General features: G+C 37.7%; 1 protein-coding gene across 2 annotated transcripts in view; it reads left to right on the top strand.

Annotated features, from left to right (window-relative positions):
- Positions 1–15,308, top strand: part of ABCC4 (ATP binding cassette subfamily C member 4) — a 160,066-nt gene that overhangs the window by 115,154 nt on the left and 29,604 nt on the right. Inside the window, exons 23-28 of one of the 2 annotated variants that reach the window (XM_055801977.1) lie at positions 139–249; positions 1,735–1,835; positions 4,000–4,191; positions 8,515–8,670; positions 12,902–12,991; positions 13,460–13,632. In XM_055801977.1, the coding sequence (XP_055657952.1) occupies positions 139–249; positions 1,735–1,835; positions 4,000–4,191; positions 8,515–8,670; positions 12,902–12,991; positions 13,460–13,632 (823 nt within the window). Of the gene's footprint in view, positions 1–138; positions 250–1,734; positions 1,836–3,999; positions 4,192–8,514; positions 8,671–12,901; positions 12,992–13,459; positions 13,633–15,308 lie in introns of those variants that run through there. The other variant, XR_008746841.1, reaches the window with a different exon arrangement.

The raw sequence follows: 15,308 nt of genomic DNA on the forward strand, positions 1-15,308 counted from the left end.
CATGCAGACATGCACTTGAGGATTGCAATGCTGTTTTTTAACAACTTACAGTATTAACATAAATTAATTTAGTAATAATTATACAGATTGGTTTTCTAATAATCCACTGTTCTTATGTCTTTGTAAAATACACTTTAGAGGCCTGGTTTCTATTTTTGACGACCTCGAGGTGGTTCGCTGTGCGTCTGGATGCCATCTGTGCCATTTTTGTTATAGTGGTTGCTTTTGGTTCCCTGCTTCTCGCCAAGAGTAAGTACAGATGTTAGAAAAAGTTCACTCAGTAATTACCATGTATAGTAATGTCTAATTCTTTTTCATAGATTGCTGTTTCCAATTGTTTAAGGACTGTAATTAAATTAAATGTTTCTTTCTAGATCATGATCTCTTCCTCAGTCTAGGGCATTGGGGCTGTATCTGCTTTCTTGCAAATACTGGAGGCAGTTCAGACATCTTCCGGGCTTAGGCATGCATCCACCATCATCCCCAAATGTACAGACAGACTTGAAGAGCTGTAGTCTTCACTTTTGAGATTCTGACTTTCAGAGCAATAAAAACAAATAAATATTTTTCTTTTTCCCCACCTTTGCCTTTCTTTTTTAGGCCTACATGTCTTTGCTTTTCATACTGAAACACCCACAGAGCTGCTTCTTAACAGCTTTTTCCTTTCTACATATGGCACAGTAGGCCAAAAGGCAAGCTAAAATTCCTAGGGATATTCTTCTAATATCTCGGGTCAGCAGGATAGGCCAGTTCCAGAAAGAAAATAGCCTTGTAATAATACGTTTTATGTTCACTGTCGCTCATGAACTGTCATTAGTGTATGCATCATCCAGGATGTAATTGGGTTAGATGTACTAGAATGAGATAGTCATCTAAAATATGAAGGAAGGAGTAATTACCTTGGACATGAAAATTAGCGCTAATTTGCTGGTTTTGTTTCTTTTCTTTTTCCTTTGAATAAGTTCTATATATGCATGTGTGTTTTAAAATTTGAACACTGCTGCTCAACACTGAAAATTTTGAGCTAAGTTTGATGTTATTAGAATGCAAAAGACAAGTCAAAACAATGGTCCTGAATCTTTCTTTGCCTCTGGATAAGGAGTAGCTCTCTTGAAGTCAATAAAGCTACGCTAGGATAAAGTTCAAGTAAGACAGAGGACAATCATGCTTAATATTGGGGCAGACAATTCATTTGTTTTGTGAGAGGTAGACCCACTGAACACAATAAATACTTATATAAACAGGGGAATAAATATTCTGTCCTGTTATTTTATCTGATCACTTACAAGAGTACAGAGTTGATGTAAATGTTCTTAACTTACTTCAGAATCATTTAATGCTAATTTTTTGCTTAGGTTTAGGGGCTGATTTAATTCCCTTAGAAAAAAAATGAAAAGTTGCTAATACTCTGCCAGACAGGGATGACCCTAACAAGCTATGTAAATATGGTCTTGAGACTGAAATTCAGTTTTTAGATAAAATGCCAGGCCAAGGAGAACTGGTATTATCTTTTCAAATATACAGACAATTTCTAAAACTTAGCAAAAAAAATGCAGTAAGTAGCTGTTCTGCCTGGAGCTACTTGTTGCAGAGGTGGCAGGTACAGTGTAACCAAACAGAATTCTGGCTGTGATACTCCCATCACGTAAGTAACCTCATGAAAGTTAAGTTAACTACGACTTTGTGTAATTACCAGTGTACCTATTTGTTTCTCTTTTTTTCTTGGTTCTGCAGCTTTGAACGCAGGGCAGGTTGGTTTGGCGCTATCCTATGCAATCACCCTCATGGGAACATTCCAGTGGGGTGTTAGACAAAGTGCTGAAGTTGAAAACCTGGTAATGTTTATTTCTTCCTTTTCACCTCTCGGTTCCGTTTCATGGTTATGACATGAGGTCTTAATTAACTTAGGACATTAATACCTTAGCAAGTGATTGGGGCACCACTTAACAGTCCATAAAGAAAAATCGCTCCTTCTAGGGTGTAGTTTGTCTGACTGATCTTGACTGTCCATTCAGATGGATTGTGCACAGTGACTGTCCCTCTCCATTCATAGTAAGGGAGGCTTTACAATCTCCCTTTACAGCAGAAAGGAGACTGTCTAGTTACAATGCAATTGCATTACAACTTGCTAAAATCCCAGCAAATGAATCCCTCTCTGTAAGTAAGTTTTTTAACTGGTGTGTGTGTGTGTGTTAATTTATTATTTATTATTGTATTTTTAAATTTTATTTATATCCCGCATTGCATTTTTAAGGTCCTGTTAGTTTGTTGTAAAAGCTTATATCTTCTTAATTTGTTTGAAGTTAAAAAACGTTTGGAAGTATTTGTTTATATTCAGCTGAGAGGATTGTGTGGTTTCCAAAATATGTAAAGTAAAACGCCTTCCACCAATTTACAATATTTACTAGTATGTTCCAGTTTGCCTATTCACTTTCTTCAGTTACTATATAAGAAAAAAGACTATAAAAAGGACATACTGAACATAAACCTGGGGGGTTTGTATTGTGTTGACACCTGAAAGTTACTTGTAATTATGATTTGCTAGGCATAGCCATAGCCTAGGTAATAGAAAATTTGTAGAAGTTACAAAGCCATGTTTAATAACAGATAAAATTAATAATAGTGTTCAGTTTGTATTTTTTTGTCTAGCACATTGCTTCTTCAGACCATTTGTCAGACATGAATAAACTAGTAGTGACAGACTTTGTTGAGAAGTGTGAACAAAGCTTTCAGGTTTTTTCATACCAGCTGGGAAGTTTTGGAAGCGTCAGGTCTGTGGGGCTCTCTTATGTAGCAAGTTACGCTCTTGGAGGCTGTGATTCAGAATACTTTGGAGGAGAAAGGCTTGCCATTCACTAAGCTGGCTTTGAGGTGGAATGCTGATCATTTTGTGGAGCTATGATTAGCGTCAACTTCTTTGACAGGTGGACATCCACCAAATATCCCTTGTTATTAAAGACTGACTACATTTTGGGGAGGCAAGAACATTTCCTTTCTATCCTGCTCCATTATTCCTTCCTTATGTGTTTGCTTTTGTCCTTGGAGCTTATTTTGTAATGTGGGAAGGGTAGGTGGCAGTGAGGTCAGAGAACTTGCTGCCAGGCGACCTCTGCCCTTAAAGGCACTCCAGGCAACATATGCCTACTGGATACCTTTATGATGTTTTCTTTTCAGAATCCATCTGTGAGTGGATACCATTAAATACTGTTAATTGTGTTGAGAAGATGTATGGGTGAGGATGCACACCAGAGCCTAAAACAGAACTTTTATTTTTTGCCTAAGGGGAAAAAAGTGTCTAGATAGCTCATCTTCAGTTTCTTCTCCTTTCCGTAAGATCAGAGGCATCACAAAATATTGCCATTTCTTTCCTATTTGGCATAAATTACATAGGAAAACAAGTTTTACTGCATACAAGTCACTAATAATATGGTGACCACTGTCTTGAATTGTGGGGTTGCTTGTGACAAACGTATTTGAAAGATTTACGGAGGGTGAACACAGTTGTAATGATGAGGACAAGAAAAGGGACGATGAAGCTGGTAGCTTGATGCTAGTACCTATCGTGTGTCTGCCTGTAGCTCGTATGGCAGTTTAATTTCTAGCTTTGTCTTCCCAACACAGAATGAAATGATGAAATGGTGTCATCATAGCCAAGATTGACAGACAATTCTCATAGCTTCTATTTCTTACTAATTATGCATGACTTAGATTTGTAATTAATCCCACTGATTAGAAATTAATGTTTAGGTATGGATTTATGCATAATGATAGATCTGGGTCTGTAGTAGGACATGAGATGCACTTTTTCAGTTGTATAAAGTAAGTGTAGGATGGTACCAAATCCTCTTACCTGTGCTTAAAAGAAAAGTTCTGGAATAATATGCATTGAATCTTTATAGTAAAGATACACACACACACACATATTCATATGCATGTAGTATTTGCAATATATGCAGTAAGCTGAAGTTTACATATATATGTCTTCTGTCCTCCCCTTAGATGATATCAGTAGAAAGAGTAATGGAATACACAGAACTTGAAAAAGAAGCTCCTTGGGAGACCAACAAGCATCCACCACCTGAATGGCCAAGCCAAGGAATGATTGCGTTTGAAAATGTTAACTTCACTTACAGTCTAGATGGACCTTTGGTGTTAAGACATTTGTCTGTTTTAATTAAACCAAAAGAAAAGGTATGTATACGGCTGTCTTTGGCCATTCACAGAAAGATGCTACAAGAAGCTGTATGATAAAAATACATTATAAAATATGTGGATGTTAGAAAATTAGTAAGTGTTCTTTTAAAAAATAAGTCTTAGTCATATTTATTAACAGAAGTTGGAGCCTGTTTATTTCTTGTAAATGCATCATAAATGCATCTGGGAACATGACGTTTCTGTCTGTGAAAATAAAGGGTTAAATGTATTCAGTAGTTTTCTGATAAAATTTGGGTTCTGTCAGAAAGTTGCAGACATTCAAAATACCAGCTAAGCCCAAAATGTTTGTTCAAGTCCAAATGCAGTGGAAGTGCGTTAGGAAATCAGGGATTCAATAGAGGGAACATAAACGGAATGAAGGTTGTCAACAAACAAGGTGAGCAGAGACAATTAAAGATAAGGAATGTGCATGCTCCTGCACAGAGCCTGAAATGGAAGAGAGAAGAAAGAAATACAAATCAGTTGCATAACTTTAGAATTGTGATTTTATTTCGGTTCCTTTCGGCTACCAATCCAATTAACTGTTGCCATTAATTAGATTGGTAGCCAAAAGAAACATAGAAATAAAACTCTTCCTCCTCTGCTAATTTGACTCTTCCTCCCCAATTTTGACTCTATCCCAGCTGAAAGAGTGCTGCAGGGAAGGTCTCCCCCACAGACAAAATTAAATTAGAGCCCTGCAGTGTTAATTTGTGCTTTGCTACATTTCAAATGCACATGTACTTTTTTGATTAGGATATCTTCCCTAGGAGGCTAGTTCAACTCTCTACAGTCATTGGCCTGGCCTCATTTGTAACATGCTTTTCCATTCAGTCCCAAACCTGTTTCATTCCTCAAGTGGACCTTTTTAATAACATGCATGTTACAAGAATTCAACCCAACTTTGCTGCGTGGAGATGAGTTCATGGAATTAGGTATGGGTGGATTAAAAATGGTGTTTAAGAAGGAGAGCAAAAGGGATGTTTATATGCTCTCTACTTTTCTTGCCTATGGGCCATCTCTCTAGCTGTTACATATTACTGCAATGTAATAGCAGACAAGACGACTTACATTTCTTAGTGAGAGACTGAAATAAAATAAAATTTTTAAAAAAACGGAAGCAAGAGATATTAGCAATGTATGACTCAACCCTTGATGGGTGCAGGAGGGAGAGGGATGACTGGGGGTATTTGTTTTTGCTGAGTGATTATGCTGTGGTTGTGTCATCCTGAAGTGAATTTGTCTGCCTTGAAACTATTGCCAAGAACTTGTGTTTATTTTCTATGATGTTCTGCACAATACTGCAGTAGACTGCCACTGTGTAAAAGAAATCTCCCAAGCATCTGTGTTCCTTATATTGGTTTTAATTATGGAGAAGAGTCTCTTCGGAAGCACGTTTCCAAATCTGCTAGGGATTCTGCCCGTGCAGCTGTCAGTGAGACCTCTTCTGCCTGTTGAGACCCCTGGGTCATACAGATAGATTTCTGGTGGCTGCAGTGCCACTGGCAGGATGAATGAGTTTAAACTTCTGCCGTGCTTGAAGGTTTTCTTGTAGCCCCCGCAGTGCCCAATTTGGGAAGCTGTAGGTAGAGTAGGAATGGGGGAGGTGATTACTAGCAGATCACTCATGCATTAGGGTCTCTTTTGATCTGCTTGTCTCAGCATTCGGTATTTCCCTACAGTCAAAGCAGGCTAGGAAGGACCCTCTTTGACCATCTTTGCTAACCTAGGGTAGTCTACCGGAGACAGACCGGAGGGCGCTTGTGTAAGGAGCTCTGCCAGCAGCTGGCTGTGATTGACCTCTTCAGCTACTGTAGCTGCAGCAGCAGCAGGTTAGCATGTTCCGCCTTGGGTTTTAAACACCACTGTCTTTGTTTTAGGGTGCTTGTGAATGCTTATTGACTAATACATTGTTAAATGCACCTTGTCCAGACAGATCCTAAATCTGAGGATATGGCTACATGAAAAAGTTAGAAGGGTAAGGGTCTAGATTTACGGTATGGCAGCTGTTCACGTAAATACTCTCACAGCACTGCACGAAAGGGAGGTTGCCTGAGGGATAACAAAGACACGAGCAGTTTCAGTGGAGTAGCTGACATGCTGTAAATCTCGCTCTCATTTTTTGTGCAGCTCTGCTTTGAAGTACGGGTGACGCTTGAGTAACGATGAGCCCAGTGTAATGGGTATACTCCTGTGTATGCATATGGCTTACATTGGGCAACAAAATCCTGGCCGTGTGATTCCTGCTAGGTGGCTGGGACTTCCATTTGCAGGCTGTTGCTGTACTTGCTCTGGCTGTGAACATGGGCCTCTGAAGAATACAGTGTATTAAAAAAAAATACTATGTGCATACTGAGAGCTGTTTCAAATTCATGTCAATTTTCAGCAGCCTGTAGTCAATTGGACCAAAAATACAAATAGATTCCTTTAAATACTGAAGAGCATAGTCCTTTCATTTGATGCCAGACTGAAAGTGGGATTTTGACAATATGCAGAGCAGCTGCATTTTTATTTTAAGTATCAATGTATTTTTTATATTTTTTTCTTTATATCCTTAATACAATACTTTATATCACTGACATTTACAGAGAAACAATTGAACTTTTATTTTCACAACTCTGGGTGTCTGTGTTCACCATTCAGCATTTTCCTTCTGAGCTGTAGTGTGTCTGTTCAGAACTATTTTTCCATTGTTTCACTGATATCGTTTAGATTACTAGACATTTTATCATTTATTGCAACAGATTTGCTTATATTAGGCTGTGTCTTTAAGAATAAGCACTGTATAAATGTTAATTAGTTTATATACAATAGTGCAATAATGAATTGTTGGATTAAATTGTTGAATCGGAAAATAGAAGTACAAAACACCTTTTAGATTGTGCAGCCTGGGTTGCTCACTGCAGTATACTTTTTTAGTGTTTTGTGTATTTTTGATTAAATGTGGACACTGCTGCTTTGTCTGAGCTTAGTGTCTTTGACTATTAGAGAGTTTCTTCTTGCTCTTCAATGTGGTTTCCTGTGTTTAATTTCATTCCAGCAGTCATTACTGCATACATCTGAGTCTCAGGCAGTGGGTAATTGCCCTCTGGTGTCTGTACGTATACTCATGAAGATTTTCATGTTTCTTCCCTTCTGCACCCCAATCACTTCACGAGGCTATATTGTACATGTTTAATCCTCATAAATCCTTCCTCATCCAATCAGTATCTCCAACCCATATTAATTTTATGTTTCACTTCTCTGAACTCTTTCCAGCGTGTTGATTTCTTTCTGGAAAGGTAGTGATTCAAACTGAGTGCAGGAAATAACAAAACCTGCCAGATCAGATCTGTGTAGATGGTTACACCCATCACCTTCTCCGATACAATTGATTACTGTGTATTGTTTTCTCTAAGAATCCTTTACCTGAAGACAATATTTTAAAATGTTTGTTCTTCAAGTAGTATTTAATCACCACTAATTATATGTCTCATTTATTAATGGGCCGACTTTCTCCTGAGTGTTGGTTTCATATGAAATATTTGTAGGTCTTAACCCCTTGTCAATTAAGTTAGCAAACCCATATTTTCTGTTGTCTCTGCGTCTTTTTTTCTGAAATCATTTTTTTTTTCACATTGTGTACAGCTTCTGATTTTTCTTTGGGAGTATACAGAAGCCTGAATCACTATGATCTTATTATTCACTGTTTCTTCTGTTTGGAAGGGAATCACAACTTGCTCACATGGCCTTGTAGTTTCAATACTTGTGTCCTCTGTGCTGAAGCTGTCTGAAGCATGAATACTGGTCACAATCCTGCTAGTTTTGGTTTTAGAGTTTGAGTACTTTAAAGTACTTTACCTTAACCATACTAACCAAAATCAGTCTCAGTTATTTAAGTTGGGAAGACAGCGAATATGTTGTTCTCAAAGTGCTTTATGGGAGTCCTTTTTTGGGTGGAGAAGTAGATGCATGCCTGAAATGATTTGCCTAACATCACCCAGCAAACCAGGTTTAGTATAAAAATTAGCAGCCTTGAATCACATAACTCTATACACCGTGCCACTTTATTTTGTTTACACAATGAAACACCACACATTAAGGGAAAATCTTCCACCTTTGAACGTGATCAAAGAAATTTTTGTGTATCCAAATGTCACCTGAATCCAAACTAACTGGGGAGGGAGGTTTCTTCCTCTTGGAAAAATGTTAATTATAAAGAAGTTTTATTTGGTCCTTGTTCTACTATAAATCCTGTGATGTTGTAAAACTGTTGCTTGACAAAATAATTTATTCTGAAAAGCTCATAGTTTAATTGTACAAGCTTGGCTTGCTCTGTAGGTTGGAATAGTGGGAAGAACTGGAGCTGGGAAAAGCTCTCTGATAGCAGCCCTCTTTCGCTTGGCGGAACCCGAAGGAAGGATTTGGATTGATAAATACTTGACATCAGAGCTAGGACTCCATGACTTGCGGAAGAAAATTTCAATTATACCTCAGGTAAGAGAGTGACTTGGTCTGCTATAAACATTGTCAATATAATGCTGTAGTATTTAAAATGCCTTGTTGGTATATATTCCCCCTGCACCCCTGCATGCAGTAGACTTAGAAACTTTAGCAAAGCGTTATTCTTACTTGAGTAAGGTCTTTACTATTTTAAGGTAAGCATAGTCAGCTTTGGGGACCGGAGCAATTTCTTCCTAGTTTTGTTCCCCATCTGATTTTCTGGAATACTTGTGAGTAGGTGTTAGCAGTATGCTGTCCTCCTGTAGTCTGGGAAAGAACAGAGAAAATCTGACAGGAATATAGCAGTCTTCAAAAGTCCTCTGAAGTCACTTGATCCTTTGCAGAAATTCCTACCTGATGCATTACATGAAGCTTCCTTAGTAAGGGACTTTGAGGGACCATTTTCACACCCCTGTACAAACCGACTGAGGCTAGACCTGTAAAGAGTAAATGTGCTAACTAGAAGTGAGCCACTGGCCTTTCCACTATTTAGAAATGGTTGGACAGGAGGAGACCAAGGGAACAGACAAAAGAGTGGGTCATTATGGCTCATAAACAAAAATTTGATGAGTTTTAGAAGCTGAATGTGGGAAAGGCTGCAATACAGGAAAAAAACTAAGGCAGTTTTGGGAATAGTCTCATCTCTGGTGCTGGAGCCGAAGAAGGGAAGTTCGCAGAAGTCCGGTAGGTCATAGGTCTTCTCTTCTACGGTCTTACTTTCAAATGAGACATTGAATCAGAGAAGTGTTAGGTATGAGCTCAAAACTTCTGAAGGCAGAGCCTATGCAGGTTACCACGTTTCATTGAGAGCTCTGATACTTTCTGTGATCATTTGCTTTCCACTGGAGCAGGAGGAAGAGGGAAAAGTTCATGTGCCACAAGTGCAAAGTCAGGTTTCTGGAAAATAATTTGTCTGGAATGTTCTAGCAGGTAGATGGAACAGTAGGCTGGAAACTATAGGAATTTGTTTGCCATGTTTAGCATTAATTCTCAGATCTCTGTATTTTATTACAAAAACTGTATTTAGAGTCCTTATATCATCTTGTATCTGAAGGTTTGCTAGCCTCTTGGCAGGATGGCACTTAGAGCGTATTACTTTCTTATAATTGAGAATCTGATAAAAATAGTAATGAACAGTTGTTCTAAGCCTCTCTTGATTACCTGCTCCCCCCGCCCCCCCCCCCAGAACAGAAGTCAGAGAAAAGAAGCAGCTATGCTATTATTAAAAAAAAAAAAAAGTTACTCCCCCGTCAGCTGGGTTGTTGCCTGATGCAGGATGTCTTTTGTTTCTGCATACTGAAGGCTTTGTTGTTGCATAGTGGAGATACTCACTGGAACTAGTCATCTTTTGTATGTAAAGAAGACTACATGGATTTAAGTTCCACTTTTTTTCTTTGTGTGCAGCATTCTTTTCTCCTGAAAGCAGATGATCATCAGTTCATTCAAGTCTAGTTTTTTGAAAGCCTTACCCATAGCTATTGCAGGTGATATCTACGTTTGGAAGAATTCAACCCAGCTGAATAAAATAAGAGTACAGAGACAGAAAAACTGCTGGTCAAATATAGTTTCTACATGTTGAGCGATGCAGATGCTTGTATGTAAAGAAGACTACATGGATTTAAGTTCCACTTTTTTTCTTTGTGTGCAGCATTCTTTTCTCCTGAAAGCAGATGATCATCAGTTCATTCAAGTCTAGTTTTTTGAAAGCCTTACCCATAGCTATTGCAGGTGATATCTACGTTTGGAAGAATTCAACCCAGCTGAATAAAATAAGAGTACAGAGACAGAAAAACTGCTGGTCAAATATAGTTTCTACATGTTGAGCGATGCAGATGCTCAAAGTTCACTGCTTTTAATTATATGGGGGGGTTCATACAATGGTGTATTGACATGGTTGTAAAATTATTTTAATCCAGTTGAATTCTGTGACATTTATTAAGTTTATATGATAGAGTTTTCATCATGGTCCCAAAGGGTTTTAAGTGTCCAAAGGCTAGCAGGTAGCATTTCTTTTCCACATAAGGGATGACTTGTTTCCACTAAAAATGTGAAAAACTATGAAGTGGTGGCAGTAAGAACAGGATGAGGGTTTGGAATAAGGTTTATACTGTAATTAACCGAGTGATAGGCATTGTCTTGTACTGTGTTAATAGTAATGTCAATAATAGAGACAGTAATATAACATTAGTTACTTTGCAGCAAATATTTTCATTGTTATGTGGGAAGTTAAGAAACCAGAGGGAGAGATGCTTATTAAAATTATAGCATAGAACATGCTAAACAGAACCATTCCTAGAGAGTGATGAGGCAAGAATGAAGTTTTCTTATATGTGAGTTTAAATACCTGCCTGGTGAAATAAAAATGTGCTTAGGCTTCTAATTGCTTGCTTGGATGGAGCTGTGTGAAGGTTGTGTTTGTAAATCTTTTCTATGCAAATGTTGTCTGCCTCCCTGACTGCAAGCATTTTTACAACAATTATTTACAGGTTTGTCTTATTACTTTCCTCTCATAAACCAGACTATTTTAAATAATAATCTGTGTCAGAAATGATAATTAAAAAATATCCTTATCTTCTGTTGCAGTACGTGTCTGTAGTTAGGTCTTTTATAATAGTTACGAACACTTTATATATTCAGCCTCTTATTTTGCCAACCTATAAAAATGGATTGAAAAGGAAAATAAACGTAACAATACCTTCAAAACACACCAAAACGTGTATTAAAATATGTATTGTTAAACAAATTACTTTCTAGGTGGTTTTGAAAGAAAAATGTTCTTTAACCTGTTACTGTTTTTTAACTGCTTTTGTTCATTCAGCAGGTTTTTAGTAACATGTTGCCAATACAGCAGATAGTTTCAAATAATTGGCATGTTATGTCAAGAAACGCATACATTCTTTTACATTGCTTGTGGCACGTTCTGTCTTTGTTAATCCTTTTATACCACTTAGAGTAGTTCAGAAATGAAGGCACATAAAAGGTGAAGGTCTAAATTCTGTTCTGATTTGCTGCAGCCCTTTGGAGCTGGGCATCACTAGGGTTAGATGGGGCATAAGTCACGGCAGAGGTTAATCTCAGAGTAAGCTGAAGTTATCTGATGCGAGTTAGACTTTATTTCCTAGGGGAGAAAAAAAGAAAACGTTCTGCATAAGATTTCTCCAATTTAAAGAAGACTGGCAACATCATGTATGGTCTCCATTTGTGATTAGCACTGTTACAGCTTTTGACTTGTTGTTGTTGTCTTTATGTGTGGTATTAAGAGGAGTAAGCCCTAAAGTCGTGTCAGTGCATGACTCTCAGGTCTGGCAGTTCACATTAGTGAGTACTGATCTGTTGCTTAAGGAGCTGTGGACTAAAAGTAGTCTTCCCACTTCTCAAACACTACATTTTCCAGTGAAAATTGATTTATGCCAATTTGATTAATGATCTGTTATTGGTCTGACTGGGAACTGAAGTAGAACAAAACTTGCTTCGACGACAGGTAAACCCACACTGGTACCTAGATGGGAGAAGGTACTGATTTGACTCCCTGGTGTATTTTGAGTTAGAGCTTTGCCCAGCAGTGCTCCAGTTGTAAGTTTGCTTTGATGCTGTGGCAGTATAGATTCACTTCTATGTTTGTAGGTTTAAACATTGTGTTGAAATGGTGAAAATTGTTCCTCTTAAGCTCTGGTGGTGAAATTACAAGCTCCTACGGTATGAAATGGGGAGAAAAAACAACAATCAAACAGAGAAGGAAAACCAGAAAGGCATTGTGTGCTCTTTGATTCTTCTCTGGTTTATGTACTTCAAAAACACATTTTCAAAACTGTCCAAACGTAATTTAGGAGTGTGAGCTCATTGGAAGTGGTAGTTGCTGGTTTTCATTAACAATACCAGGAGTATAGCAGTGATTTCATTTAAGTGTATATATATAGCTTGTGGCATCAAAACAGTGGCATGTAAATGCCCGTTCGAGTACTGACATAACTGTGTACAGCAATTTGCAAACAGACCTGTCCTGTTTAGTAAATTATCTTCATACAGACTGGATGAACACTTGCCTTTCCTGCCCCCCCTTTCAGTAGGCAATTGTGAAATACTCCTTTGCATTTCATAAAAGGTAGCTTGTTGTTGGATATTTCTGTGCTATTGTTGATATAGGTTAGTTCTGATTATTATTAAATTACCTATGGCAATATAAAACCTGTGTTTATAATGGAATGCTAATTTTACTGGGTTTTAGGAGCCTGTTTTATTCACTGGAACTATGAGGAAAAACTTGGATCCTTTCAATGAATACACCGATGAAGAGCTGTGGAATGTCTTGGAAGAGGTGACTTACTAAATCTAATAACGTTCATCTGGTATTTACAACCCAAATAACACTTTAGTGCTAGTGTGCATTGGGTTTTAGATGTTTTTCATCAGCTTTGATAAGGACATAGCTGTTGAAAAAAGAGGACTGTTGTGTGCATGCTTTTATATGTGTGTTTGTGCATGTGTGTGTAGACATATATTTTTATATAAGTCTTTTATGAAAAAATTACCCTTTGGGATGATGCTTTGGTTACATTTTGATTCGTATCTTAGTTTTAATGAACATTAATAGATTCTTAACAATGTGCTTTAATGTTTTTAGAATTCTAATAACTGACACACTGTGTAATCCGACTTGGCACTTACTCATTTTGTGTCAGAATATAAAAGGTAAACCTTGCATACTTATTGTTGTGTCATCAGACACACAATAGCTGATTTGAAAGAGAGTTACTCATCCTACAATATGTTGACATGTCAACAGGTGCAACTGAAGGAGGTTGTGGAAGATCTGCCTAATAAAATGGAGACGCAGCTGGCAGAATCTGGGTCTAATTTTAGTGTTGGTCAGAGACAGCTGGTGTGTCTTGCCAGAGCGGTTCTAAAAAAAAATCGGATCCTTATCATTGATGAAGCAACAGCAAATGTGGACCCAAGGTAAAAACAAAACCTGTCATATTAAGATGAGATGTTTTTTCTTCTAATATGATCATCTGTACTGTAGAGATGAACTTAAATACTTTGTATTTCTTGTAGTTTGTATTGCTATTTTATGTTTTTAATGATAGCAACGTAATTGTCTATTCAAAATGGGGTGGTTGAGCTTTGGCTACAGAGCAGATGATATAAACTAAACGCTGAAAATATCCCTAATTTCAGTGCATTCCATAGAGCAGGGAAATTAATATTCAAAGTTTATTTGTCCTGCAGCCATAGACAAGAAGACAAGAACCTCCTTGGAAATGCACATAGTAACGTCAGAATAGCCATGACACAAGTTGAGATCTGTTGATTTCTGGAAGAAAAGTCTCTTGGAAATAATTAATTAATTACTTAATTATGTGCCCCACTAAAAGCCCCAAAACTAGAAAGGTGAAAAATGGCTAGAAGCAAAACCGGATACTCCTGGTTATGAGATGCTATCCCTTCAGATGGCTCAGATGTCGGTGTAATAAGTTACAGATAAAATAGGGTGGGTGGGAAGGTAAGCTGTCCTAAACACCACAGGAATTGCAAAATGTATTTGGAGATGTTTGAAGCTGCAGGAGGGACTCTTTATCATTCATTATTTTGTCTTGTATAACTCAGGCCAGCAGAACTTTCCTGAATTCATTCCTGTTTGAACTAGAGCGTACTTCTAGAAGAACATCCAACCTCAATAGAAAAAAAAAAAATTCAATGACAACCCTTGTTAAATTGTTCCAATAGCTAAGTACCCCCACTGTTAATTTTTGAAACATTTGAAACGCTGGTGGAAATATTTTGGAAACAATACTGCAAACGTACTGCATCAATTAGTCTGGGCTGAATATATAGTTCCAACAAACTATGGCTTGAGGGAGAACTCGAAGTCCAAAGAGGACAATAACACAGCAAGTCCCTCAAACAGATGCATTAAGGATTTTGTATGTCATCTGGGCGTGACTCATTTTTATAACATCTTCTTGGGGGAGAAGTGGTGCCACTAGGGTAGCTTTGCAGTTCAGCTGACAGTGTATTTCTAAAACCTTTAGAGAAGTGGATTCCTTTCCCAGAGGTTCTCTTTTTTTTCTTTTTTTTTCTTTTTTTCTTTTTTCTTTTCTTTTTTGGCTATTAGTTTATTTTTGGCTGAGCTCTGATAGATTAACTGTGATTAATCATAGCTGTGGAAATTTAATACCATCTTACTCATCCTCCCTATTTTGGCATCTCACATGTGTGTGTTCTCAACTTGCACTATCCATTTAATTGATCTTGATTAATGTGTGCTGCAATATATATTATAATAAGGTAAATGTTTGTTTGTATCAACTCAAGGCATAACAATACAAATAATAACTTGGAACTTCTTCTTTGAATTCAACAGTCATTATTGCCTTTTCCTTAATGTGTTGCTATAACTAGAGCCAAGTATTTTTCAGCTGTGCAATCTGATAGGACACTCATCAGGAAATGCTGATGTGGGTTGCTTAACTGAGCAGTTAGGGAGGCATTTTTGGCATGTAAGGAAAGCCTCCTCCTCTTCTGAAGCACAACCCCCATACCTGGCACCCTTGTCTAGCCTGGTGGCAAGCACACCTTGTATCAAGCACCTGGGATAGGAAACCATGGGGAGCTGCCGCCAGCTCTGGAGA

The sequence above is a fragment of the Falco peregrinus genome, chromosome 4, assembly GCF_023634155.1.
Source record: "Falco peregrinus isolate bFalPer1 chromosome 4, bFalPer1.pri, whole genome shotgun sequence".
In the NCBI taxonomy this organism is placed as follows: Eukaryota; Metazoa; Chordata; class Aves; order Falconiformes; family Falconidae; genus Falco; species Falco peregrinus.